The sequence below is a fragment of the Calidris pugnax genome, unplaced genomic scaffold, assembly GCF_001431845.1.
Source record: "Calidris pugnax isolate Ruff unplaced genomic scaffold, ASM143184v1 scaffold83, whole genome shotgun sequence".
Classification (NCBI taxonomy): domain Eukaryota; kingdom Metazoa; phylum Chordata; class Aves; order Charadriiformes; family Scolopacidae; genus Calidris; species Calidris pugnax.
In genome coordinates, this window is record NW_015090802.1 from 218,487 (window position 1) to 242,827 (window position 24,341).

The following is a 24,341-nucleotide window of genomic DNA, read 5'->3' on the forward strand; positions in this document are numbered from 1 at the left end:
TCAGCATCAGGCTGCACTCGGACATGGCCCCCGTGGTGTCCCCCACCCAGACACAGCCCTGCTGGCACTCAGGGGGATTTCCAGGGGGCAGCCCTGCTCCTGCCAGGGCCTGGGGCACGGGGACAGGCCCGAGGTTCATGCCTGCCCGGGTGATGTCCCTGTGCCTAGGGACCTTCACTTGCTTTAGCGCCTGGTAAAGAAGGTGGCACCTGGCTGGGAGGTGGCATTTTTCTGTGGAGGCCTTTCACCAATCTCTGATTCCCCTCCGTCTGGAAGCCCTTCCATTGGTAACTGGTTTTCCTCCTTTCTCTCTGTCCTCTAATCTCATCTTCTTTTCCCTTCCTTCTCGGCTGCTTCTCCCTGTCCACTCCCTGTTTCACCTTATTCAATAATCAGTTATTGGGATTCCATTTTGGGTGCAGCTGCTCCGAACATTCACCCTGACACCCCTGCGTGGGGCATGGCTCCCCTTCCCATCGATTATTTTTCCCAGTTTGAGCGGGGAGAGGGCAACCAGCCCCCGACTCCCTGGGGCTGGAGGGTATCCTGGTGCCACAGAGGGTTGGTCCTGCCCAGCCTGTAGAATTGACACTGGGTGGTGGCAGGAGCAGAGCCAGCCCCATGGTGAGCTCACAGGACCGTGCCCGCAGCATTGCCCTTGGTGTGTAGTAGGACAGCTGGGGAGGCTGCTGGGCTTCCTCATCGTGCAAATGTTCTCCTGCTGCTGTCTTCTCCTGGGTTATATTCTACCTTCTGTTCCAACGTGGATGAATTTTAGCAGTGCTTTGTTCTTGACACTTGTGATGTCTTTAGGTGTCTTGCAGGACAAAGTGTGCGTAGTGACAGTAATCTGGCATCCCCCCCTGTGCAGCAGCACAGGTGCACGGGGTGGTGTATCACCCTCGCTGCAGGATGCTCCACAACCTTTGCTTGGTCCTCACTGCAGTACCCGTAGCTGTCTCAGCTGCCAAGCCTGTGGTCCTCTTTTACGCTTCACAGGTAACCTTTTACAGGTTATATTTTCTGAACCTCTTGGTTTCAGCATTGCTAGAAACCTCTGCTTCTGATGAGATTTCCCTGGAGACCTGGAAAGGGAGGATGGACTTTGGAATGGATCTGAGCTGCAGCATCTGGTGGGAAGGGGAAAGGGCCTTTCTGATGCCAGGAGATGGTTTCTTTTCTTGCTCATGCTCCTGGTAGAGTGACATAGTCTTAGGGCACATGGATGAAGCTGAGAGGGAAGCTACTCAAAATATAGACCGTTGTCTACAATGAAATCTCAGCCGTTGCTCATGGAGATTGCTAGAGCCAGCTGAAAGCAGGCATCAGGCAGGGGCTCCCAGTTGGGTCTAATGAGCTGTGTTCCCCTGCCTCCTGAGAGATGCCCCGGTGGCTGTTAAGGTGTCTGCTGGGAGCATTGCTCCTGGTTCTGTACGTACTGCAAGGATGTCAGTGAGCCACTGCCCAGAGCAAAACACGGTCCCTGGAGAGGATAGAAGTCCCCATCATGGCATCAGCCCCCTTATTTTCAGTCCCTTCCCTCCATCAATGAGTTGCCAGGCTCTTTGTACAGACCCTGCCTCAACTCCTGCATGAATAACAATAATACTTTAGTCAGCCCTGTCCAAGGCAGACCAGCTTTCCGTCACTCACTCATCTGCAGTGAGGTAAAGTATGTTTGATGCTAACTCTTCTTGCTCCAATTGCAATGCAGGGCTCGGAGCATTGGGTATTTATAGAGAGAGAAACTCCTAGGCTGGAAGCAATAGCTCTAAGGAAAGCTCTGGGAGTCAAGAAAGAAGAATCCCATGCAGGTACCTCAGAGGTGAAAATGAGTGTGAGCATGTCGAAAGTGGAGACGGCAGTAGGGAAAGCCAAGGAAGTGGCAGGCCAGGAAGAGCCAGCAAATGCAGCCCTGGATACCCGGACAAGAGCAAAAATGATCGCTAGTCCTGAGGATTTTGAGTCTGTCTGGGACGATGACCTCTATGAGAAGGAAAGCAGGGGAGAGCCCGGGCAGGAGGCAGAGTGCTTGCCAGCTGAGAGCACAGAGGAGCCCCAGGGCAAGGAAGCAACCGCCAGTGAGCCAGGTCTGCCCAAGCCATGTCAGCAGCCTGAAGAGAGGCAAAGGGCTAAGATTTTGGGAGAAAACGAGGCGGCCTCCAAGGAACGTGCTTCAGCAGCCTCCCGGAAGCAGGAGGCCAGAGTGCTGGCCACAGGCACAGAGCTCATTAAAATTAAGGTGAAGGCTAGTGATGACAGCTCGGAGACTTCTGCCACCCAGAGGATCATCTACTTAGGAGATCCAGAGGAAGAGGAGGACAGTAAAAAACACCTGCTCTCAGAGACTGAGGGACGGCTTGGCTTAGAGGAGAGACCAGAAGCCACTGCGAACACCTCCGGGGAGGGGTCTGGGCATGTGGCACCTGTGGCAGAAGGGTTCCAGCCCCCTTCCTCAGCCAGTCAGCAACACAGCGCAGCGTCTGGAAAACCTGCTGAAGCACCAGAGCAGCCCTGGACAGGCTGTGGTGGGACCAGCCTGGTGGGACGGCAGCAGGAAGGACCACCCTTGCAGCAAGAGAGGACACCTGTGGGGCTGACAGGCTGCGAAGTACCAAAGGGAGGTGAAGCTCTGCTTCATTCTCAAGAGGTGGTACCAGAGGAGATGGATCTTCAAAGCCCAGTGGGAGGCTGGAAGCCATGTGGCCTGGCAGGGGATGGCCACGAGACTGAGGAGCAGAAAGGGGGCCCAGTACAGAGCCAGAACATCTGCACGGGCACGGCAGTAGAGGGGCTCCCAGGAAGGACTGGAGCAGGTGGTGACAAGGAGGAAAGTGTCAGAGTGGTTCTTCAGATGGAAGAGATAGAGACCAAGTCTCCTCCATCAGCTGTGCCTTGGCAGGGTCACTCTCACAGCACCGCGGGGTTGGAGGGGGATAAACCCAGCACTCCCGACCCTACGGCCTTTCCCCAGCAACCCAGCGCCATCCCTGCAGAGCCAGCCCCAGGCACTGAGCCGGAGGGCAGAGACCCATCCCAGGCCACCAGCCCTGTGAGAGGTGTGGGCATACCCAAGGGCATCAACCCCCCGGCAGAGGTGGCACACGAGGAGGCAAGCTCTGAAGTAGGCAAAGGAGCACCTGAGGACATGAGCCCTGTAGCAGAGGAGGCAATACCCAGAGGCACCAGTCCTGAATCTGAAGAACAACCCCAAAACATGGGCTTTGCTATGTGCAAACCACACCAAGGTGCGAGTCCTGTTGCAGGAGGAGCACCCCAAAACACAGATGCTGCAGCAGAGTCGATGCAGGTCAGAGGCCCAGCCACAGGGGAGGTGGCCTGGAACATGGACCCTGTCACAGCAAGGGCAACCCAGAGCAAAGACCCTGCCACAGAAGAGCCACTCCAGGAGGAGAAGCCCATGATAAAAGAGCTCTCCCAGGACACAGGGCCCACATCAGGGAAGCTGGCCAGACATGAAGGCTGTGGGATGGAAGAACTGTACCGTGACAAAAGCCTTGGCATGGAAGAGCTGCCTCCCAGGGCAGAAGAAGCAGAACAACAGATTGAGGCCATAATAAGAGACCTTCCCCAAGAGGGTCCTGTGGCTGGAGTGCTCCTCCACACTGCAGATCCCAAAGCACAAGAGCCACCCCAGGACTTGGAGTTTAATGTGGGACAAGATCTCCTGGGCAGGAGCCCTACAGTAGGAGAAACCACCAGGGACAGTGACCTTGCTCTGGGGCAGCCACCGCAGGGTAAGTCTCCATCCAAAGAAGCTGCTGGAATCCCGCACTCCCACTCCCCTGGAGCAGGATTGTGTCAAGGAAGCAAGACGTACCGGCTCTCTACCTTGATCTGTGAAGGTGGGGGAGAGCTGCAATTGAGTGGTGGGACACATCAAATAGAGTCTGGGTCATTGATGTGCATGGCCGGGAGGACAGGAGCTGTGTCCCAGGAACACGGAGATGTCCCCGTGGTCCCAGGAGGCTGGCAGGACAGCGAGAGCTACAGGAAAACTTCAGTGGCCTCTAAGATCAAGATGTTTGAGCAAAGTGAAGCAGAACGAAGGGGAACCCAGGAGGACCAAGAGCACATCCCTGAAGCTGAGACATCAGAAAAAGCAAAGGGGAAGATGGGTCTGGGACAGGACATGCTTTTGAACACAGGCCTCACCTCACCGCCAGCGATGCCGGTCACTCCAGTGGGACCTGCGTCCGGTGTGGGCTCCTTGGCCCTTGGGCAAGGGGCTGGTTCAGGAGAAACCTCCCAGCCTCTCTCTCTGAAGGAAGATGTTTCTGTTGACCTGGAGCACGAAGGAGAAGACAGTGGTGACCTGGCCTCCCCCGACTCTGGCTGCGAACTCACACTGGCAGAAGCCGTGGTAACTCTTCCAATGAACTGTCCGGACGGAAAGTTCATGCGCATGTTGTGTGGCTCTTTATTACCATGTTCAGTGGCTCCTCACACCTCCATTGACTGACAGCAGTCGCTTTGCATCCCCTGTCCTTTTATGTATGTGTCTGTGGTCGGGCTTATTTGCTGAATGCAGACCCGCTGGCCAGTCGGTTCATCAGCTTTTGTTTTGTGACTCCCCCCCCCGACATTTTGGCTCCCTGGAGAATGCCACTCGCTAAACCCGAGAGCGGGCACCCAAGCTTCATGTCCAGGAGCAAGGAAGGGAGACGGGGGGTGGCTGAAGGAGCTGCCACTCTGTCACGGACATGCACACACACCCAGCAGCAGCGTGCCCACGCTTCCAGCTTCACCCTTGCATTTCTTATGTTGATATCCCTTCTCGCTTAGCTCGCCGGCCTCACCCACCCTCCCCTGTCTTGGGCAAGCTGGTGGCTGGATGATGAAATAGCTTCCTTCGCTCTTGTTAGCACTAGATCAGCTCCTATAGAGTTCATTTCCTTACGACTAACCGTTTTCTCTAATCCAGAGCAAATCTCAGGAACCAAGTGGGGAAGAAAAGGATTTATCTGACCCGTCAGTAAAATCCAGCCTGAAAGAAGAGAATTTAAAAACTGCTGTTCCAGTGGTCTTCCAGGTCTCAGTGCTGTTTTACTAACTCTGCTTACCGTAGTATGAAAGCTCACCTCAACCGGCTGAGAGCTGTGTGCTTCCAGCTCCTCTCCCCATCGCAGAGCTGCTATGTATATATTTATACATACACACACACGAAAACATGTACACAGGCGTGTTCCTCTTTGACTTTGTGTGACACCCTGTTTCTCATACCTCTCAACCTCCCAGCAGTGCCCAGGGAAGGTTGTGCTGGCACAGCCTGGCCCGTGGCGGGGATGGCTCTGGCTGCAAGCGCTTGGACCAGAGCCCAGGAGGTGGGACTCGTCTGGCATCAGTGGGCTTAGAGCTGTTCCTAAGGGAGGGCTGCCTCGAGTGAGATGCAAAGGCCAGCATTGGGTCTAGATTTCCCAAAGGCCAGCATGGCTTTGGATGTCCCATGGCTTCGTGGCAAAGCATAGTGAGGGGGAATGTACCCTCTGATGGCAGAGTTGAGAGGTATGGCCATGTCTGGAGAAGAGCTAACAGAGGGAGGTGATCCCTTGGCTCTGATCATGCTGTTAATTACACTGACCAAAGACTCAGCCAGGTCACCCCTAGGACTCCCCCTCTGGAGGGGGAGCGTTGTGTTGGTGGGGCAGATTCCCCCCCCCCGGCCCAGGGCTGGTGGGCAGCCCTGGTGGGGATGGCCCTCCTCCCCTGGGCTTACATGGATGCTCAGTGGAATTGGCACACTCCTTCGCTTCTCCTTCACCGTGTGTGGCTGATGGAGCTCTTTTCTTTCAAACTCTTCTCTCTTCCTTTCCCTTCGTTATGTTTTTCTTGTTTGTTTTTGAGTGCCTGACCCCACTGCCATCCGATAGCACTGGTGCCTGAGCCGTTTCTGAATGTCTCTTAGCAGACCTGTTGTTTTGCATACATCTGCTTCCACCGGGTGCACTGACGTGCCTCCAAGCTGGCCAAGCTTTTCTGTGTGACTGACCCTTTTCTGAGATAATGAATTACCGATAGACTTTTGGCAACATCAGATTGAATAGCCCTTCTCTACCCCAACCCCTGCAAAGTCACTGCTGTCAGAAAGGTTTCAGTCTCCGTGCTTGAGTTGTGTTTAACTCTACTCTGTGATGTTTGCTGCAGCCTTCTTCCTCCTCCTCCTCCTCCCCTCTCCCCCGTGGGCACTGCCAGCGCTGCCGCACCGTGCCATGCTCACTGTCCCTGTCTCTCTCCGCCATTGTGTCTCATTCAGAGAGCGGGCTTGAGGGAGGGCGCGGAGGAGAGAGCTAAGCCACCTCGGCACAGGGCTCCCGAGAGTGACACCGGCGATGAGGAGCAGGACCAGGAGAAGGACTCGGTCTTTCTGAAGGACAACCACCTGGCCATCGAGCGCAAGTGCTCCAGCATCACGGTCAGTTCAACCTCCAGCCTGGAAGCAGAGGTGGACTTCACAGTGATCGGTGACTACCACGGCACTGCCTTTGAGGACATCTCCCGGAGCCTGCCCGAGCTGGACAAGGACAAGAGTGAAACAGAAGATGAAGGCCTGGTTTCCTTCCAGCACACTGACAAAGTAGTTGCCGGACTGGAAGAGGATGTCAAAGGCAGGGAGAAGGTCTCCCAGCCCAGCTCAGATGTCTCCCAGCTAGAGGTACAGAGGGAGACTGTTCCACTGAGACTGTCTCAGTGCCTTCACGCCTCCGTGTTCCTTGTCCGGGTGCTGGTGTGCACTCCCACACTGGTTTGGAAGAGCATGCTGGCTTTCAAACACCCCAGGGTCCTGTCCAGTGTAGCTGTTTTCCCCCGATGCACGCTGTCTCGTCTGTGTTGCATGGCTCTGTCCTGTGTTTTGTGCATCTGCTAACCAGGAGAAGTCATCGGCATCTCTTCACCCCCTTGCCTTTGGCTGCCTGCCCTTGTCCCTCACACCGCTCCAGCATGTCAGCAGCTGGGAAGGGCACGTTGTCACTAACCAGCGGCTCTGTCCTTGTGTTTTGCATGAAGTCAGTGACCGGTTTGTGTAGTGAAGAGAAATGTGCTGCCAACTAACCCCTCTGGTCACACCGGGGCGGGGAGGGGTTCTCAGAGGAGCATGTGGGAGCCCCTCCAAAGTTCGTGGAGGGTCACTCCTATGGCTGGGAGCGATTACAATGGGGCTGAGAAAAACGCATGTGGCATGTGTTTGGGATCTGAGTGTGCGCCACAGGGAGAGGATGGTAGAGCCGGCCCCAGCTCGGACAAAACGTAGCCTTGTCTCTGTGCCGTGCCACCTCCTGCCCAGCCAGTGCTGGGGCTGCCCTCCAGCTCTGGCAGGTAAGTCCCCAACGCTGCCTGGAGCTGCCAGGGCGAGTCCAGAGCTGGAGTCAGGAAAAAGCTGCAGAATTAGAGGGAGCTTTCTCTGAGACAGCCTGGAAACGCTTGTGTGGAGCATCTGATGCTGTGGGGTCACAGCGGGGGAGATCAGCCTCGCGGTGGCCCATGGCCAGCACTGGGCAGGGGGGACATTGGCTAAGCGTCCCCTGTGCAGGAGCCCTTGGCACTCCAGTTTCCTGTAGCCGTGGAGTGCTGGAAGCCTAAACCTATGCCCATTCCCCCGAGGTTCTGACAGCCTGGGTGTACCCACAGCCACCGGGAGCTGGTGCAGATCATAAACCTGCTGCAGGGTGTGGGTGAAATGGATATGGTGGGTCTCACCCACCTTTTGAAGACCAGTTTGTCCTAACCCACAGTGTCTGTAAATCTAGCAAAAAAATCCCTGAAAACCCCAGGGACAAAGCATCAGGCCTGATCTGGGGTATGTCTGTCACACTGGACACTTTGTGTGGTGGCCATCTGCCTGGCCTCTGCTCCTCGCCCAGGTAGGGTTCGGTGTGACACTTGCAGGACGTCATACGGTTGTGGCACTTGTGGAGGAGTGGGGCAGGGATGCTCTGCTCACAGGGACTGGTGCACAGGGAGCACTCAGGGCTGTGGGTGTCGTGCCCCAGTGCCTGACGTGCTGTGTTTCTTCTGCAGTCATCAGCCCCGAAAGCAGATGCTGTTACCGTCGTCCCGGGGCCGGGCGTGAAGAAGCCTGAAGCAGATGGCTTCGCTCCCCACCAGGTTGGCACCACATACACAGCCCAGGTGACGTGGTGGCTCCGTCCTCCCATGGCAGACAGAGCCCTGCTCCTCGATGGCTCTGCCGAGCCCCAGGCCAGCAGACCCTGTCCCCAGGCAGCCCCACTGGGAGGGCAGGAGGCGGAGTGGGGCGGTGGGGAGCCTCTGCTCACCCTTGTCTTGCTGGAATCCCCAAAACATCAATCCAAAGCCTGCCCAGAGATATTCTGTGTGTGTCCCTGGCCCCTTCTGCCATGCCACTGGGCAGCACTGGCACGTGGGGATGTCTCCAGAGGGTGACAGCCACCATACATGCAGCACTGCATGTGTTTATGGACTCATGGCCCTCCCTGGCTTGCTCTGGCAGCACGGACAGCCACACTGTCCCTGTGAGTGTCACCCCTCCCTGGCACCTCCAGGCTCACCAGGTTTCCTTTGCCCCAGCAGGTGGAAGGAGGCCCCCCAGGCAGGGACACCACGGCCACTGCTCACGCTGGCACCGCAGAGACGTCACCAGCGACCTCAGTAAGTGGGGCTGGCCCCTCGAGAGGTGGGGGAGCCGCTGTCCCCTGCCGTCCCTCTGCTCCGGCGAGGGCGACTGGGGCCAGAGGTGCTGGGGGACGACCCTGCCCCACCGGGGATGTCTGCGGAGGGAGACCTGCTGTGTTTGCCCCCACGTTGCATCCGAGCCAACCAACTGTCTGCTCTTCTTTCAGGATCACAGCACCAAGGCTGGGAAAGGAGCTGTTCCAACGACAGACCTTCGCTCCCTCTCACCGGTGAGGGGGGGACACGGTGCCAGCAGCCAGGCCACACGGCGGGGAGGGAGGGAGGCAGCCCTGTGGGGCTGGGGGCGGGCTGGGGATGGTCCCACGGGGCCCCCTCCCATGTTCCCAGCACCGGCACCGTTGGCTGGTGTGTTGGTACTGGGAAGAGGAGGAGGATGCTCTCTTGGTTTAACCCCAACGCGTGGGTTGGGCTACAGACAGTTTAATAAGTGAATCAAAAGCCGCACACACGAGCAAAGCAAACCCAGGAGTCCGTTCCCCGCTCCCCAGGGGCAGGGGGGGTTCAGCCCCCCCAGGACAGCGGGGCTCCCTCAGCGTAACGGGGACTGGGGCAGACAAACGCCATCGTCCCAGCGTCCCCCCTTCCTCCTCCTGCCCCAGCTTTATCTACTGAGCGTGGAACGTCCCTTTGGTCCTGGGGCTCGGCTGTCCCGGCCCTGTCCCCTCCCAGCTCCTTGTGCCCCCCCAGCCCATGGCTGGCGGGGTGGGGGAAGGAGCAGAATGGCCTTGAGAGCTCAGCAACCACCAAAACACCAGCGCGGTATCGCTGTGTGCCCATCCCAGATCCAAAACACAGCGCTGCCCCAGCTGCTGCAGGAAAGTTAACTCCATCCCAGCTGGAACCATGACACTTGAATCCATCGCTGAGGTCCCAGCTCGTCCCTTGCAGTTACTCTGTCACACCTCACCATGAGGTGTAACCAGTGATGTTACATGAGGTAACATCACACGAGGTAACAAGTGACCGTGATGTTACACATCACATGAGATGTGTAGAGGCTCTTTTGCCCAGGGGTGACAGTCTGCTGAGCTTTCCAGCTTTGATAGTCTGTGGCTGCGTGGGAGGGAGGTGTCTGAGGGCATGTCGGTGGTTCAGTTTGCAATTCCAGAAATTTTGAGTGCAAGTAATTTGGCAGGCATGGCTTGTAAGGGTATATTGCAGGACGTAGTGTTGTGTGGTCCAGGTGTGGAGAACAGCAGTAGAATGATGGTAGAATGTGCTTCTTCCTGCTTTTGGTACGTTAGATCCCACAGAGAGTCTCAGATAAAGAGCGAGCAGGTATTTCCCTGTTTGTTTTTCACCCGACATTCAAAGCTATCCAGATGTTTTCCAAACAATAACAATGTCTTATTTGTCTTAGAATCAAAAACGTTCATGCTTGTAGAATCACATGGTTTGGGTGGGAAGGGACCTTAAAGCCCATCCAGTGCCACCCCCTGCCCTGGGCAGGGACACCTCCCACCACACCAGGTTGCTCCAAGGGGAGAGGGAAAAGCAGCCATGAAATCACTCCCCACTGCAGAAAACCCTTTCCTGCAGCTCTGGGGTTGGCGTAGCTGTGGAAACCTCTTCCTGGCACCCTCAAAAAACCTGGGTCCAGCTGAAAGCCCAGAGCAGTGTCTTGTTTTTCCCTTGCTGCTCCCTCTCTCCTCCCGTGCTCGGCTGAGTAGGTGCATCCCAGCGGGAAGGTCCCAGCTCCTCGGGAGCCAGCACTGGGGTGTCCCCACTGATGCCACTGCCACTCTCTGTCCTGCAGATCTCCAGCGGCTCTGCTGGGAAGGAAATGCTCACCAGCATATTCAGTGCCACTGCGGAAACCCTCTCCACTTCCACCACTACCCACGTTACCAAGGTAAGAGCAGCTCCAAAGGTGGCAGCAAGGGGCATTCCTGCTGCAGGCCACTGGGATCTGAGGATGGGTGGATTTGTGTTGTGGCTGGTACAGCAGAAAATGCCTCTCTCCTCACAAGCTGTTATGGTTTGGGAAACCCATAACAATTTGTTGTCGTTTAGACAATTATTCCATCACCCAATGACCACTCCTCACCCAGAAAAGGGAATTGAGGAAAACAAGAAAACCAGAGGGTTGAAATATAAATAGATTTAATAGGATAAGAATAAATAATTAATAACAATACTAAAGAACCAGTATTGATCCGGGTATCAATATAAAATACCCAAGGTGTATCCCCAGCCCATTCCCCAGCAGAAGCCGTGTACTCCCAGCAGGGACAGCAAATGTGGGACCCCGTGAGCGCTGCGGCTTCAGGAGGAAGGGAAGGGCTCAGGGCTCTGGCACCGGGGCAAGGAGTTCTCTGGACCCACCACCATCGAGCGAGAGGGCACTACGCAGCAAACTTTCTAATTTCTACTGAATGTGGTGTTCATGGTATGAACCAGCCCTGTTGGCAGCCTGGGTCAAGTGCCCGGGTCTCGCTCCTCCTCATCCTGCTCCTGGAGAGGCTCAAAAACACCGAGACCTTGGATCCCACGGAGCCCGGCTGGCTATGAAGGAAAGATTTTCACACATTCAGACACCAGAGTCTTCTAGAAGTGTAGTTTTCCCATGCACTAAGCCAGAAATTAGTCCCGTGTCGCTCAATCCAGGACACAAGCTGAAAAAGTGCATTCTGTCCCGTGGGGGATGGAGCCAGCCCAGCGCCCCGTGCCCGGCTCAGCCCTGCAGGGCAGGGAGTCATTGAGGGGAGAAAGGAGAGCAGCAGGATGTCACTGACCTCCTGAAGCCAACGGTCACAGTGGAAGGGACTCAGAATTAGGCTGCCAGCAGCGTGCGTGCCAGTCCCTGCCCATGCAGGTGGGGTGAGTGTTCCCACATGTACCTACAGCCAGACTCTCCAGGTCCCCCTGGCCCAAGGAGCACACAGCACCACTGCTGGAGCATCTCACCTTGTCTTAGGCCTGTTAGAGCTGGAAGGTGGAAGGTTGGAAACGGTAGGAAACAAAGGAGATGAGGCTGCATCAGAGGACCTCACTCACCCTTGGCCATTTCATTCCCAAATTAAGTGCACATAAATCAAAGCAGAAGCTCAGAGAGGGACCTGAGAAGGAAGGAGGGGTGCTCGGTACCTGTTCCCAGGCTTTTTCATGGAGTCACAGAATGATAGGGGTTGGAAGGGACCTCTGGAAATCATCCAGTCCAACCCCCTGCCAGAGCACGTCCACCCAGAGCAGGTCCCACAGGAACATGTCCAGGTGGGTTTGAATGTCTCCAGAGAAGGAGACTCCACCATCTCTCCGGGCAGCCTCTGCCAGGGCTCTGCCACCCTCACAGGAATGAAGTTCCTCCTCGTGTTTAGGTGGAACTTCTTATACACAAGTTTGTGCCCATTTCCTCTTGTCCTGTCACTGGACACCACTGAAAAAAGACTGGCCCCATCCTCCTGACACCCACCCTTCAAGTATTTATAGGCATTGGTCAGTCTTCTCTTCTCCAGACTAAAAAGACCCAAGTCCCTCAGCCTTTCCTCATGAGAGAGATGTTCTAGTCCCCTCATCATCTTCATAGCTCTTTGCTGTACCCTCTCCAGCAGTTCCCTGTCCTTCTTGAACCTTCCTCCCCACCCATGGCCAGCTGTGTCTCGCTGGTTCCAACCATGCACCACGTCAAGGGTAGTTGGAGATGCACTAAATTATGGGGGGTGTTCCTGGTGGTGCTGGCGTTGTCCCTCCACCCGCAGGCAGAGCTGCATCCCCCAGAGCTGGCTTGTGGGAGGGCTGTGGGTGAGTGCTTTTCTTCTCGTTCTGCAGACTGTGAAAGGAGGGTTTTCTGAGACCCGAATAGAGAAGCGCATCATTATCACAGGAGATGAAGACGTGGACCAGGACCAGGTAGGAGCAGGACGCCCTGGCTTTGCCTGGCTCTGGCTGTCCCTGGCTGCAGTCCCGCATGCTTCTGGTTCTGGCTCATACCTGTTTACTCCTTCTCTCCAAACACTGACCCTGACACCCCAAACCTATCGGCAGTGCAGGTCCCCACTGGTGCAGTGGCACCCAGGGGAAGCCCCATCCCAGCTGCCATCCCATCCGTGCAGCAGTGGAGGAGCAGTAAAGGTTACATCCCAGCATGGAGCCCGGTGATGGGATCACCTTTTGATTTTCTTGAAACACGTTTCCAATTGCCCTTTCTCTGTTGAAACACTCCAAAGTGACCCAAGTTCTTCCTCCCTTTCCAGCACAGTGCCACTACAGGTTGAGTGGCTCCAAGTGATGGTGTTTTGCATCTGCCTCTGTGATAGAGGAATAAAAAGCGACAAACTTTTATGATGAAGTAACAGAGATTGACACAAATCTCTGGGGCTACGTGGTAATTTTCCTGTGGCCTAACCCTTTGGAATTTGTTGCTTAAGAAGAAAAATTGAAAAAAAAAGTATTTAAAAAATGTATTAAAAATTTTATTTAAAAGGCTTTTAAATAATGTTTATATGTTTTTAGAATTATAAACATAAATTTAATTAGATTATTATTGTAAATTTTTATAGAATCATAGAATAGGTAGAGTTGGAAGGGATCTTAAAGATCCTCTAGTTCCAACCCCCCTGCTCTAGGGTTTTGCTGCAGAGAGAATCACTGCCGTTGCTTTGCCTGGGTTTGGGTAGGGAGCCGGGGACGTAGCCTGTCTCTACAGAAAAATAAAAGGCAAGAGAAAGGCAGTGCACGATGCATCCCAATGGTGTACGTACCCCCCATCAGTGGTGGGCTCCAGCCTCCTCTGCCAGGCTGCTGTGGGTTCAGCTTTGAACCTCTGCCTCCGTGTCCTCCTGGAATCCCAGTTTTGTGTCCACTGGTTCTGTCTGGCTGGGAGCCATGGGCCAGATTTCAGGGAGGTGACGACAAATACTTTCATCCTCCTGGTCTCTAGGCACTGGCTTTAGCAATCAAAGAGGCAAAACTACAGCATCCCGACATGCTGGTAACCAAAGCTGTGGTGTACAGAGAAACAGAACCTTCTCCAGAGGAAAGGGACAAGAAACCTCAGGTAGGTGGAGAAGTTCCCTAGTATGATTTATAGCTGATCTGTAAGGGGTGGCTGTAACTGGGCAAGTCTCTCTGGTCCCCACCGGCTCCAGGTTGCTGCTCCTCGGCACTAGGAGTGGCAGCTCTTGGCCAGCAGTTCCAGTGCGATGGTGGCTCCAGGCACAGCCACCTGGCTGTGATTAGAAAGCTGATGCCATGCCACAAAAAGCACTTCTGCAGATGTCACCTTGCTGTCCTGCTCAGCCAAGGGGTCAGAGTCATTTGCATGTGAAGAAGAAAGGTCCTCCTTCTCCCCCTGGGGCAGGGAGGGAAAGAGGTGATGCGTTTGTGGATGGGCTGAGGAACTTGGCCACAGGTTCTGCAAAGCCAGTCCAAAGTATCAGACCAGTGTTTGTAAAACAAACAAAAAAAAAAAAAAAGGGGGTTTCTTTAGTCCCATTCAGATCCCCGGGTTGTCTTTTTATACACACAGAGCACACAGCAGCACACAAGGTTTGCACCTCCCCGCAGGTGCCCCAAAGACATTTTTCTTCAGGGCAAAACCCTGCCCCACTCCCAGCCCCCAACTCTGAACCCGCTGCTGCCCCATCAGCCAGGTCAGGGCAGGTCTTGGGTGGTGGCACAGCCCAGTAGATGTGTGTGTCGGAGCTGCTGAGGGGCAGAGGAGGGGGGTGGAAAGGAGAAGGGGAGCCTCACTGCTCAAAAAGGTGTGGGGAGCTCTGTCACCAGCCAGGCTGCAGGGACATTTGGAAATGCGATGTCGTGTTGCTTTATCATATGAAGATTTCGATTGATGGCTTTTAAGCTTGGAAAAGCCACCAGCTCCATTGCAGCTTGGAAGGTCAGAAGAGGCTCTTGCATGTGTCTAATCTTACCTCCTATCGCCCATTACAAACAAGCAAGCCCAGACACTTGTGCACCACCTGGGGAGCCACTCAGTGTTAAATGAATGGCTTAAAGTACGGGAGCAGTGACTCACCATTATCTCCCCCGTACACAACCCCAGCCCAGTGAACTGAGAGTTCTTGCTAATTAACTGCAAACTGCAGCCCCAGGTCTTTGCAAATTTACTTTCCAGTGCCCTCATACAAAGAGGAGCCCTTTTATAGCCAAAGAGATCACACGCACACACTCACACACCCATGACTGGTCCTTTCCATCTGCCTGGTACAGGAATCTTGACCAACATGTTGATGGAAGTCGGCATCTGTGTTCAAACCTGGAGAACAGCGGAGAAGGAGCCTTCATGCTGGATTTGTCAGCAAGACATAGACATCCTGGCTGCAATGTTCATGGCGAGAGACAAAAATTTTTAAAAAAGGAATAGCAAATATATTATATATATATATACATACATACATATATATATATATATATATAAAAACAGGAAACAAAATGCATCCTTGCACTGCTGCTAAATGCTGGAAATGAATAGCAAACAACACCACCAACAAACAAAGCCAACCCTCTGCAGATAAATTGAAGAATTTACTGGATTGGTGATAAGATAAGATTTAAAACATCATAATAATAACAACAATAATATTGTTAACAATACAATAAGCCACCATCTTGCATGTTACATTAAAGGATACACAATCATGAGTTCATTTGTTGCACACTGAATGGAAAGGAAAACTGCTTTGCAACAAAGCAAGAAATAAGCAAACTGAAATAAAAAAAAACCACAAGCAGAAGCAAAACCATTCCCCACCTCTGGAAAGAAGAGAGAAAAACATTGAATTTGTTACCTTAGAGTTATTTTCCAATTTGCAAGTGTCGTTTTGCCCTTCTCATTCCACGCTGGTTCTTTTGCATCTTTTGGGGTTATGTTAACTCTTCCCCTTCTGTTCCTGATCTTCTTCTCTGTGCACTTGTCCAACCTCTTGTTCTCTGAAGGTATTTAAAGAATGGATTTCATTTCACACAAAGCAAATGATATGTATATGGTTTCTCATTTATAAAAAAGCAGCCTGTAGGGGTTTCATATGGATGTGCATTTAAGTTATGTATATTATTATATATAACGAGGGGGGAGGGAGGGAACAATACTGAAATAATTCAACAGTGCTGGTAAATATGATGACGACATTTTTAAATTATTAACTCTTTGATTGACTGTGGTTGGTGTATTTTGAGACTCTTAGATCACTCGTGGGACTCTCGGTCCTGCAAGAACCGGGAAGGTTTCAGACGCTGCTGTTCTCGGGGAGAGGACGGGGAGAGGGCGAGAGACGGGAGATGTCCCGCCAGCTGGTCTGCAGGGGATGGTGATGGGGTTTGGAGGGTCAGTGGTGACTTGGAGGGGCAGGGAAGGAGGTTGAGGCTGTGTAGGGACGATGGTCTCCCCGGCCCCCACCCAGAGCCACGGGGGTCGGCTGGGAGCAAGGTGGCAGCCACAGGACCACGTTCCTCGCTCCTCTCCAGCCCACTGAGCCGTGCCAGTGGTTGGGGTGGTTTTGCTTTGTTTCTGGATTCCAGTAATGAAGATCCTTGAGCTTTGTAGTAGGGTGGAAGGCAGAGGGGTTGTTTCTGCCCAGCCTCCCCCGCTGCCCGGGGTGTGATGGCAAGGGCCAGTGACAGCGATGGTGGGGCAATGGCAGTCCTTCCCCGGCCTGCCTGGAGCTGGGCAGTGGAGAGACCGAGCTGTCTCCATCCCTGCACAGCGTTCCCAGCATCCCAGGCTGGAGGAGAGAGCTCAGGCCCTCTGCACGAGGAGGCGCCTGTGGAGGAGATGTCAGTGGAGCTGCCTTCCCCCAGCTCATCCCAGCTCGGCTTTTAGCCACTGGCTTCCTCGCCGGCTGCCTTTGGAAGGGGATCATGGGCCAAGCCCAGGGCCTCGTACACTGTGAACCAGGCAGTTAGGGTAGACTTGGAACCAAAATCAGAAAGGAAAGGAAATAAAACGGGTTTCCTTCTAGGAATCGTCTCTAGCTCCTGCGGAAACAGAAGGGCCCACGAATTCTGCACCATTTTGCCTTTAGTCTCTCACCCCTCACACAGACCCTGCCCAGAAATAAACGTGTTTTGCCAGGCTCTGTGGTGGCTCGGAGGAGGACAGCGAGCAGGAGAGCCTGCCCCGCGAGGATGCTGCGGGCAGACCCCGCTCACCACCTCTGCTGTCCCAGGAGAGACCCTGCTCCCTGGCAGCCACGGTTCACCAGGTGCTTGCGAGTATGTCCCCGTGAAGTCTGTTCTCCTCCTGGCAGAGAGGTTTCTCCTGCCAGCCTGAAAGGTGGGGGCACAGGCTGCTTGGGACGTGGCCAGAGTTGCTGGCTGGCCCCAGCGCTGCCAGCTCCTGAGGGTCTCCCCAGCTTCCACCTGAGCACCTTCAGCTACCTTTAGAGACCAGACCCCCAACCAAAAAAGAGTTAAGGCAGTTGCAAACAGGCTCCTTTTCTCTCTTTTCTCTTTTGCTTTTTTTTTTTTTCCCAATACACCCAAACCAGCTGTGATCAGCAGTGGCACTCTCAGAGGGAGAGGAGGGGTGGCACAGGACTCCTGGTGCTGGTCATCTTCAGCACACGGCGTGTTCCATGCCCATGCCAATCTGGCCTTGACACCTTGCGACCCACCAGAGGCTACTGTGAAACTAGCTACTTGCTTTTGAGGTTGTGTAGTTATAAAACCGAAGGTTACTGTTAAAATTAGTGGCCTTACAGAGTTAGACTTGATGTGCGCTTGGACTGAAATGAGTTATGTTTGGAGTGAGCAGATCCAGTCCCCGGCTCCCGCAGCGTGTTTAATGGGTGGCAGTGTTTAAAAACTTAAAATAAAATAAAATTAAAAGAAAAAAAAAAAAGGAAAGAAAAAAAGCTCACTGCTTGTTTGCCTGGCGAGGTGTGGGTTTCTGCTGCTCAGCAACAACTGCTGCCCCCGCGGGCTCAGCTCCCCCAGCCTGCCCATCACCGTGCTCCGTTCCAGAGCTGATCACGGCTTGGTTTCTTCCAGGGGCCTTTCTGTTGAAAGGGGTGGGAGACACGAGTGCCTGTTTTTACCTGATCCCACAAATTCATTCCAAACCTGGCCTGCGATTGCATGAGTAATAATAACAGTAACAATAATAATAATATTTATTTTTATTTGAGAAGCACCTTACCAACCAACTGCAACGCTCTGTTGTTCCTTCACTAACTCTCCTTTTCTCTTCCCTTGTTCTCCCTCTCCCCCCTTCGGTCATACTCCTTTTCAGTGCTCGGTGGTGTATGCGTGTGTGCTCACTGTTCTTGTATTCAATAAAGGTGAAATAAATGTGTTTGATGCTAAATCAGCTTGGGGCCTTGGTGGACTCTTTCCTGCCAAGAGGGTGGAGAAGTGGAGGGCGGATCTTGCAACTAGGGTCTCGCACATGAAGATACTTTACAACCCACAACCAAACTCTGCTTGATCTGAAGGGAAGATGAGGATGCTGCCAGGTTGGGCACTGCGGCTGGTGGAGCTGGGAGCAGTGTCATGCAGTGGCTGCCAACCCTCGTACGCAGGCGTGGGGCAGCGAAGGAGGTTGTGAGGATGCTCAAAAGGTGTTGCGAGGTGGCAGCTGTCCCTGAGGAGCTGGACTCTCTCTGTCATCCTGGGAGGGAGGACGTGGTGCTGGGAGGGGGTTAAGAAGGACAGGGACCTGTTAGCGCGGGGCCAGAGGAGGCCCTGGAGATGCTGGGAGGGCTGGAGCCCCTCTGCTGGGAGGGGGGGCTGAGAGAGGTGGGGGGGTTCAGCCTGGAGAAGAGAAGGCTCCGGGGAGACCTTAGAGCCCCTTCCAGTCCCTCAAGGGGCTCCAGGAAAGCTGGGGAGGGACTCTGGATGAGGGAGGGGAGCCCTAGGAGGAGGGGGAAGGGTTTGACCCTGCAAGAGGGGAGATGGAGCTGAGCTGTGGGGAAGAACTTGTTTGGTGTGAGGGTGGGGAGAGCCTGGCCCAGGTTGGCCAGAGAAGCTGTGGCTGCCCCATCCCTGGAGGGGTTCAAGGGCAGGTTGGAGGGGGCTTGGAGCAACCTGGTGTGGTGGGAGGTGTCCCTGCCCAGGGCAGGGGGTGGCACTGGGTGGGATTTAAAGTTCCCTTCCAACCCAAACCGTTCTGTGACTCTATGAGCTGTCCTGCTGAGAGGTCTTCCACGTACGTCTCACTCGAGGGTCTCTGTGTGTCTGTCCTGCTGCAGGGGGGCCCGGGGGAATGGCTGCAGCTGGGGGGGCCTGGGGGGACTGAGACCGCCTTTGAGGGACAATGGGCCCGAGCGGAGCAGCCGCGGAGGAGCCCGGGGAGGACAGAGGGGAACAACGGCGGCGTTTGGTTTCTGGGGAGGCGGAACCGCCGTGCCCGGACCCGCCGTGCCCGGACCCGCCGTGCCGCCCGGGCGCTTTTCGGGTAGGACCGGGAGCGCTGGTAGGTTCCGGGCGCTGAGGAGCGGCCCTGCCATGGCGGCCCCGCGGCTGGACCCCGAGCTGGCCCGGCAGCTCTTCTTCGAGGGCGCCGCCGTGGTGGTGCTGGGCGTCCCCCAGGGCACCGAATTCGGCATCGACTACAGCACCTGGACCGTGGGGCCCCGGTTCCGCGGCGTCAAGATGATCCCGCCGGGCCTGCACTTCCTGCACTGCAGCGCGGGGCGGGCGGGCGGCGGGCGGGAGACGGGCCCGCGCACCGGCTTCTTCCTCAGCCTGCAGCGGCGGGAGGTGCGGGTGCTGCGCTGGGACCCCGCCGGGGAGGCGGTGGGGCTGGCGGCGGCGGGGGAGGCCGAGGCCTTCCGGGAGAACCTGCAGGAGATGGACCCCTTCCTGGGGCCCTACCCCTACGAGACCCTGAAGAAGTGGGTCTCCCTCACCAGCTTCATCAGCGAAGGGGCCATGAAGAAGCTGCAGCCGGAGAGCGGGCGGATCTGCGCCTTCTCGGAGGTGCTGCCGGTGGCGGCCGGGCGGCACACCAGGGACCGGGAGGAGCAGCACCTGCCCCGCTTCGACGCCGGGTGCCGGAGCTACGCCGAGGGCATGGCGCGCCTGCCCCAGATGAAGCCGAGGGCCGGCACCGAGATCAGGTTCACGGAGCTGCCCAAGCAGATGTACCCCGACGGTGCTACCCCGGAGGAGATCACCAGGCACAGCATGGACCTCAGCTACACGCTGGAGAAGGTGATTGACCAGCGGTACGCCAGCCAGCCCCTGGATCTGCTCGGTGGGTACTGCGTGTCGCTGGGTAGAGCATTGGGGTGCTTTCATAGATAGCCTGGGTTAGAAGAGACCTTTAAATCCCACCCAGTGCCACCCCCTGCGCTGGACAGGGACACCTCCCACCACACCAGGTTGCTCCAAGCCCCCTCCAACCTGCCCTTGAACCCCTCCAGGGATGGGGCAGCCTTCTCTGGGCAACCTGGGCCAGGCTCTCCCCACCCTCACACCAAACAAGTTCTTCCCCACATCTCAGCTCCATCTCCCCTCTTTCAGTGTCAAACCCTTCCCCCTCCTCCTAGGGCTCCCCTCCCTGACCAAGAGTCTCTCCCCAGCTTTCCTGGAGCCCCTTGAGGGACTGGAAGGGGCTCAAAGGTCTCCCTGGAGCCTTTTCTTCTCCAGGCTGAGCTCCCCCAGCTCTCTCAGCCCCCCCTCACAGCAGAGGGGCTCCAGCCCTCTGATTATTTTTGCCCTCCTCTGTACCCACTCCTGCTTCAGAGAATAAAGTAATTTCTCTGTAAAATGAGAGCCCCGGGGTGAAACCTGTGCCTGTTCTGTGGGGACTGTCCTTTGGTGCTCTGAAACATCTCTCTTAATCACAAGATGGAAGTTTGGGGAGTTTTTAGCAGCTACAGGGCCTGTTCCGGTTGTGCTGGTGTCCGGACCTGCCAGCCTGCCACATTGGCTCCTCTTGCTCCTGGGTGCCCAGATTGTCTCAGATTAAGTCAAAAGCAGCAATTGCAGGTGGCCATAAGCTGCATCTCCTGCAAAGGGGGTCTGTCATCTGGCACCAGCCTGGCAATCTGCCCATTAAGTGAATCTCTGAAGACGGAGCTTACAGGGTCCTGGGAGCACTGAACGGGGCTGAGTGTGGCAAATTTCAGGTTCTTGTTCCCATTTCAGTGGTATGGGGCCTCCCAGCAGGGGGTTCCCAAGGCAGTGGCTGGTCCCCTCCCTGGCCACCCGCGTGCTGCTGGCGACTCTGGGTGGCAGTACCGGGGTTTGCCAGCCCTGCTGCAGGAGACATCCACAGCGAGGCCTGCAGCTCCCCTTCCCAGGGGCTTAATTACTTGCCAGCCATTTTTGGCAACTTGTGATATGAATGAGTATCAAATCTGTGGAGGTCCTGAACTGCCTGTGGAGGTTCTGTTCTGCGGAAGGATGGAGGGAGGGCTTGGAAACCCAGCTGAGCTGGAGCCTCAAGGCTCCTGAGGTTTGGAATAAGCCTTTGTTTTTACATTCTTCCATTTTTCTCTATATTAATATTATACAATTTATTCTTTATTGATATTATCAAGGACAGCTCTAGGGTATACAATGAACGAATTACCTTAGAGAATGCCATTGTTCTGATGTTGATCACAGCTGATGCTGAACATCAAGTGAGATGAACCCTGGCTCTTAATTCAACCAGATAAAAACATCTGTTAATGTCCTGCTCACCTCTCCCAGTGGTTCCACAGCCCTTGCATTCAAGGGCAGTAGCATTTGCACTCCCGTGTGGCTCTGGAAACCCGGGCACAAGTGGAGTGAGTGCTTGCAGAATAACAGCAATGTCTGACTTCATTGTTGGAGTGTGATTCTGGGAACACAGGTGACACTGTAAGTCCTGTGTACTCTGCCAGAAAGTCACTCTCCAAAGATGATAATCACAGTTACAGGAAGACTTGCCCAATTATGCTTTGCTTTTTCTCCAGCTGAAGAGCAGAGCCCTAGGAAATAGCATTTGGAGTATTGATTGCCATTAGCAGAATCGCTGGAAGGACAGAATGCATGTGCAAAAGGCAAACCCAGCGTTTAATGCAATCATTTACAGGGCTTTCGAAAGGACACGTACCTTCGATATGGTTTTAGTCTCATGTGTGTTTTGTTTTGTTTTTCTTTGCTGAATACGTGCAGCTGAGTTGCAGTTTGCTTTCATCTGCTTCCTGATCGGGAATGTGTATGATGCGTTTGAGCACTGGAAAAGACTCTTGAACATCCTGTGCCGATCTGAAGATGCCATCGGGAAGTATCAAGACCTTTACATCAATCTCATTTCTGTGCTGTATCACCAGCTCGGTGAAATCCCAGCTGATTTTTTTGTGGACATTATTTCTCAGGACAACTTTTTAACCAGCACCTTACAGGTACGTTTGTGACTCTCCCTTGAAAACTGGGAGTGGGAGGAGAGGACACACAGGCCAGCAGAGGAAATTTGGGGAGAAGCTGCAAAGGCAATTAAGCTACTGTTGAGCTGCGTGGGACGTAATGAGCCCATCTAAGCATGTGCATATTTTCTGTTATTGACAGAGAAATGCCATTTGCTTGTCATCTCCGAGTTTGATTGGTTAAGCTCTGCCTAGAAGAGTCTAATACGGTATAAAATGGAATTGTCTGTGTGCAGAGAGGCCAGCGGAGTGAGGCAACTGGAGGAAAGGCTGATGGAGATGGCTGCAAGGGAGAATGGGGACTGTGGGTATTTTATTGTGTTTTCCTTGCAAATAGTGCTGAAAGTAGCCTGTTACCTTGACATCGTTTAGAGTTCTAAAGGTGCCTGGACTGTACCAGCATACTTTTTCTAATAATTGTTAAGGCCTTTGACTATATTCATCTGCGATTCAGCACTAGTCAAACCAAGGGACTCCCACAGATTGTAACCATGCTGTCAGCTCAGCAAATGGACTAATCAAAATTTGGTTTATATAAAACCCAAAAAGCCCAACCCAGATACACTGGTGAAGCTCAGCAATGGAAACTTAATCCCCGCAGAAGCAGAGGCAAATGACGTTGCAGGTGCTGGATGGGAGTCGGTAGCACCTTCTCCTTTCTCAGGGAGAGGCTGCTTTTCTCTACTTGTAACTCCCAGTTCTTGCTGTAGATTTGGGGATCAGGGAGGTGTTTAATTTGCTGGGTAAAGCGTTATGGGAAGCATTGCTTTAACCAAGTGACTTTATTCACTTTTTTTGGAATTTGGATTCATAAAAGTCTCATTTTTTAGAATTTTTATTTTATTTCCATTGGTGTTTTTTTTCCTATCCCATTACAAAAAACCTAGCTCTGTTTGCAGCACCCTCACAGAGCCACACTTTGCACTGTCAGTTTGCAGCAGTACAAAGGATGTGTCAACCAGCCATTCTTTACAGCTGACGGGAATTCTGGAAGCACCCTGAGTTGCTGATTATCTTTCCTTTTTGGATACCTGGGTCTCGTCCACTCTGGGATTTCATCAGTCTGTGGTTTTTTTTTCCGTAAGCAGTGGAGTCATCTCCGAGTTTGATTGGTTAAGCTCTGCCTAGAAGAGTCTAATACGGTATAAAATGGAATTGTCTGTGTGCAGAGAGGCCAGCGGAGTGAGGCAACTGGAGGAAAGGCTGATGGAGATGGCTGCAAGGGAGAATGGGGACTGTGGGTATTTTGTTGTATTTTCCTTGCAAATAGTGCTGAAAGTAGCCTGTTACCTTGACATGGTTTAGAGTTCTAAAGGTGCCTGGACTGTACCAGCATACTTTTTCTAATAATTGTTAAGGCCTTTGACTATATTAAGCTGATGAGCTATGGGAGAGGCTCAGCGAGTGCAAGATTATGTCTGTTTGATGGTTATTTTTTTTTTCCCCAAACACCATTCATTCATTTTAATTTTTCTATAAAAAAACCCAAAACTTCAGCATAAATGGCTGATGATGTTTATTTTTGGTCAGCTTGAATGGTTTGCTTGGTATGCAGACAAGTTGCTGCGAAACCTTATCAAGCTTAAGGCATGGGTAGTATTTAAGAAGCTTTTCCGTTCCTATTAGCCCTAAGCAAAGCTGAAGGTTTCCTGTAATGAAGTTCTTACCCAGAGGGAATTTATGGATAGTCCGAAATGCAGAAAACACTGCTGCTACTGAGACAGGCATGGGTGAATCAAAGAATCATAGAATGGTTTGGGTTGGAAGGGACCTTAAAGATCATGGAGTTCCAACCCCCTGCCCTGGGCAGGGACACCTCCCACCACACCAGGTTGCTCCAAGCCCCCTCCAACCTGCCCTTGAACCCCTCCAGGGATGGGGCAGCCACAGCTTCTCTGGGCAACCTGGGCCAGGCTCTCACCACCCTCACACCAAACAAGTTCTTCCCCACATCTCAGCTCCATCTCCCCTCTTTCAGTGTCAAACCCATTTGGGGATCAGGGAGGTGTTTAATTTGCTGGGTAAAGCGTTATGGGAAGCATTGCTTTAACCAAGTGACTTTATTCACTTTTTTTGGAATTTGGATTCATAAAAGTCTCATTTTTTAGAATTTTTATTTTATTTCCATTGGTGTTTTTTTTCCTATCCCATTACAAAAAACCTAGCTCTGTTTGCAGCACCCTCACAGAGCCACACTTTGCACTGTCAGTTTGCAGCAGTACAAAGGATGTGTCAACCAGCCATTCTTTACAGCTGACGGGAATTCTGGAAGCACCCTGAGTTGCTGATTATCTTTCCTTTTTGGATACCTGGGTCTCGTCCACTCTGGGATTTCATCAGTCTGTGGGTTTTTTT

The 24,341-nt window shown here is 53.7% G+C and overlaps 2 protein-coding genes across 17 annotated transcripts in view; both read left to right on the forward strand.

The window, feature by feature from the left end:
- Nucleotides 1–17,956, forward strand: part of EPB41L1 (erythrocyte membrane protein band 4.1-like 1) — a 66,254-nt gene extending 48,298 nt beyond the window's left edge. For 5 of the 16 annotated variants that reach the window (XM_014937575.1, XM_014937582.1, XM_014937581.1 and 2 more), the window contains 10 exons: nucleotides 1,715–4,384; nucleotides 4,946–5,053; nucleotides 6,275–6,673; nucleotides 8,038–8,148; nucleotides 8,569–8,646; nucleotides 8,838–8,900; nucleotides 10,448–10,543; nucleotides 12,460–12,540; nucleotides 13,571–13,687; nucleotides 14,860–17,956. In XM_014937575.1, coding sequence (XP_014793061.1) covers nucleotides 1,715–4,384; nucleotides 4,946–5,053; nucleotides 6,275–6,673; nucleotides 8,038–8,148; nucleotides 8,569–8,646; nucleotides 8,838–8,900; nucleotides 10,448–10,543; nucleotides 12,460–12,540; nucleotides 13,571–13,687; nucleotides 14,860–14,868 — 3,732 coding nt within the window. In that variant the 3' untranslated portion in view covers nucleotides 14,869–17,956. Of the gene's footprint in view, nucleotides 1–1,714; nucleotides 4,385–4,945; nucleotides 5,054–6,274; nucleotides 6,674–8,037; nucleotides 8,149–8,565; nucleotides 8,647–8,837; nucleotides 8,901–10,447; nucleotides 10,544–12,459; nucleotides 12,541–13,570; nucleotides 13,688–14,859 lie in introns of all 16 variants that reach the window. The other 11 variants (XM_014937585.1, XM_014937586.1, XM_014937587.1 and 8 more) reach the window with 9 other exon arrangements.
- A 735-nt stretch (nucleotides 17,957–18,691) lies between these two features.
- The window catches only part of AAR2 (AAR2 splicing factor homolog), a 19,000-nt gene continuing 13,350 nt past the window's right edge, over nucleotides 18,692–24,341 (forward strand). The window contains exons 1-2 of the mRNA XM_014937557.1: nucleotides 18,692–19,843; nucleotides 21,736–21,965. Coding sequence (XP_014793043.1) covers nucleotides 19,093–19,843; nucleotides 21,736–21,965 — 981 coding nt within the window. The 5' untranslated portion in view covers nucleotides 18,692–19,092. The remainder of the gene's footprint in view (nucleotides 19,844–21,735; nucleotides 21,966–24,341) is intronic.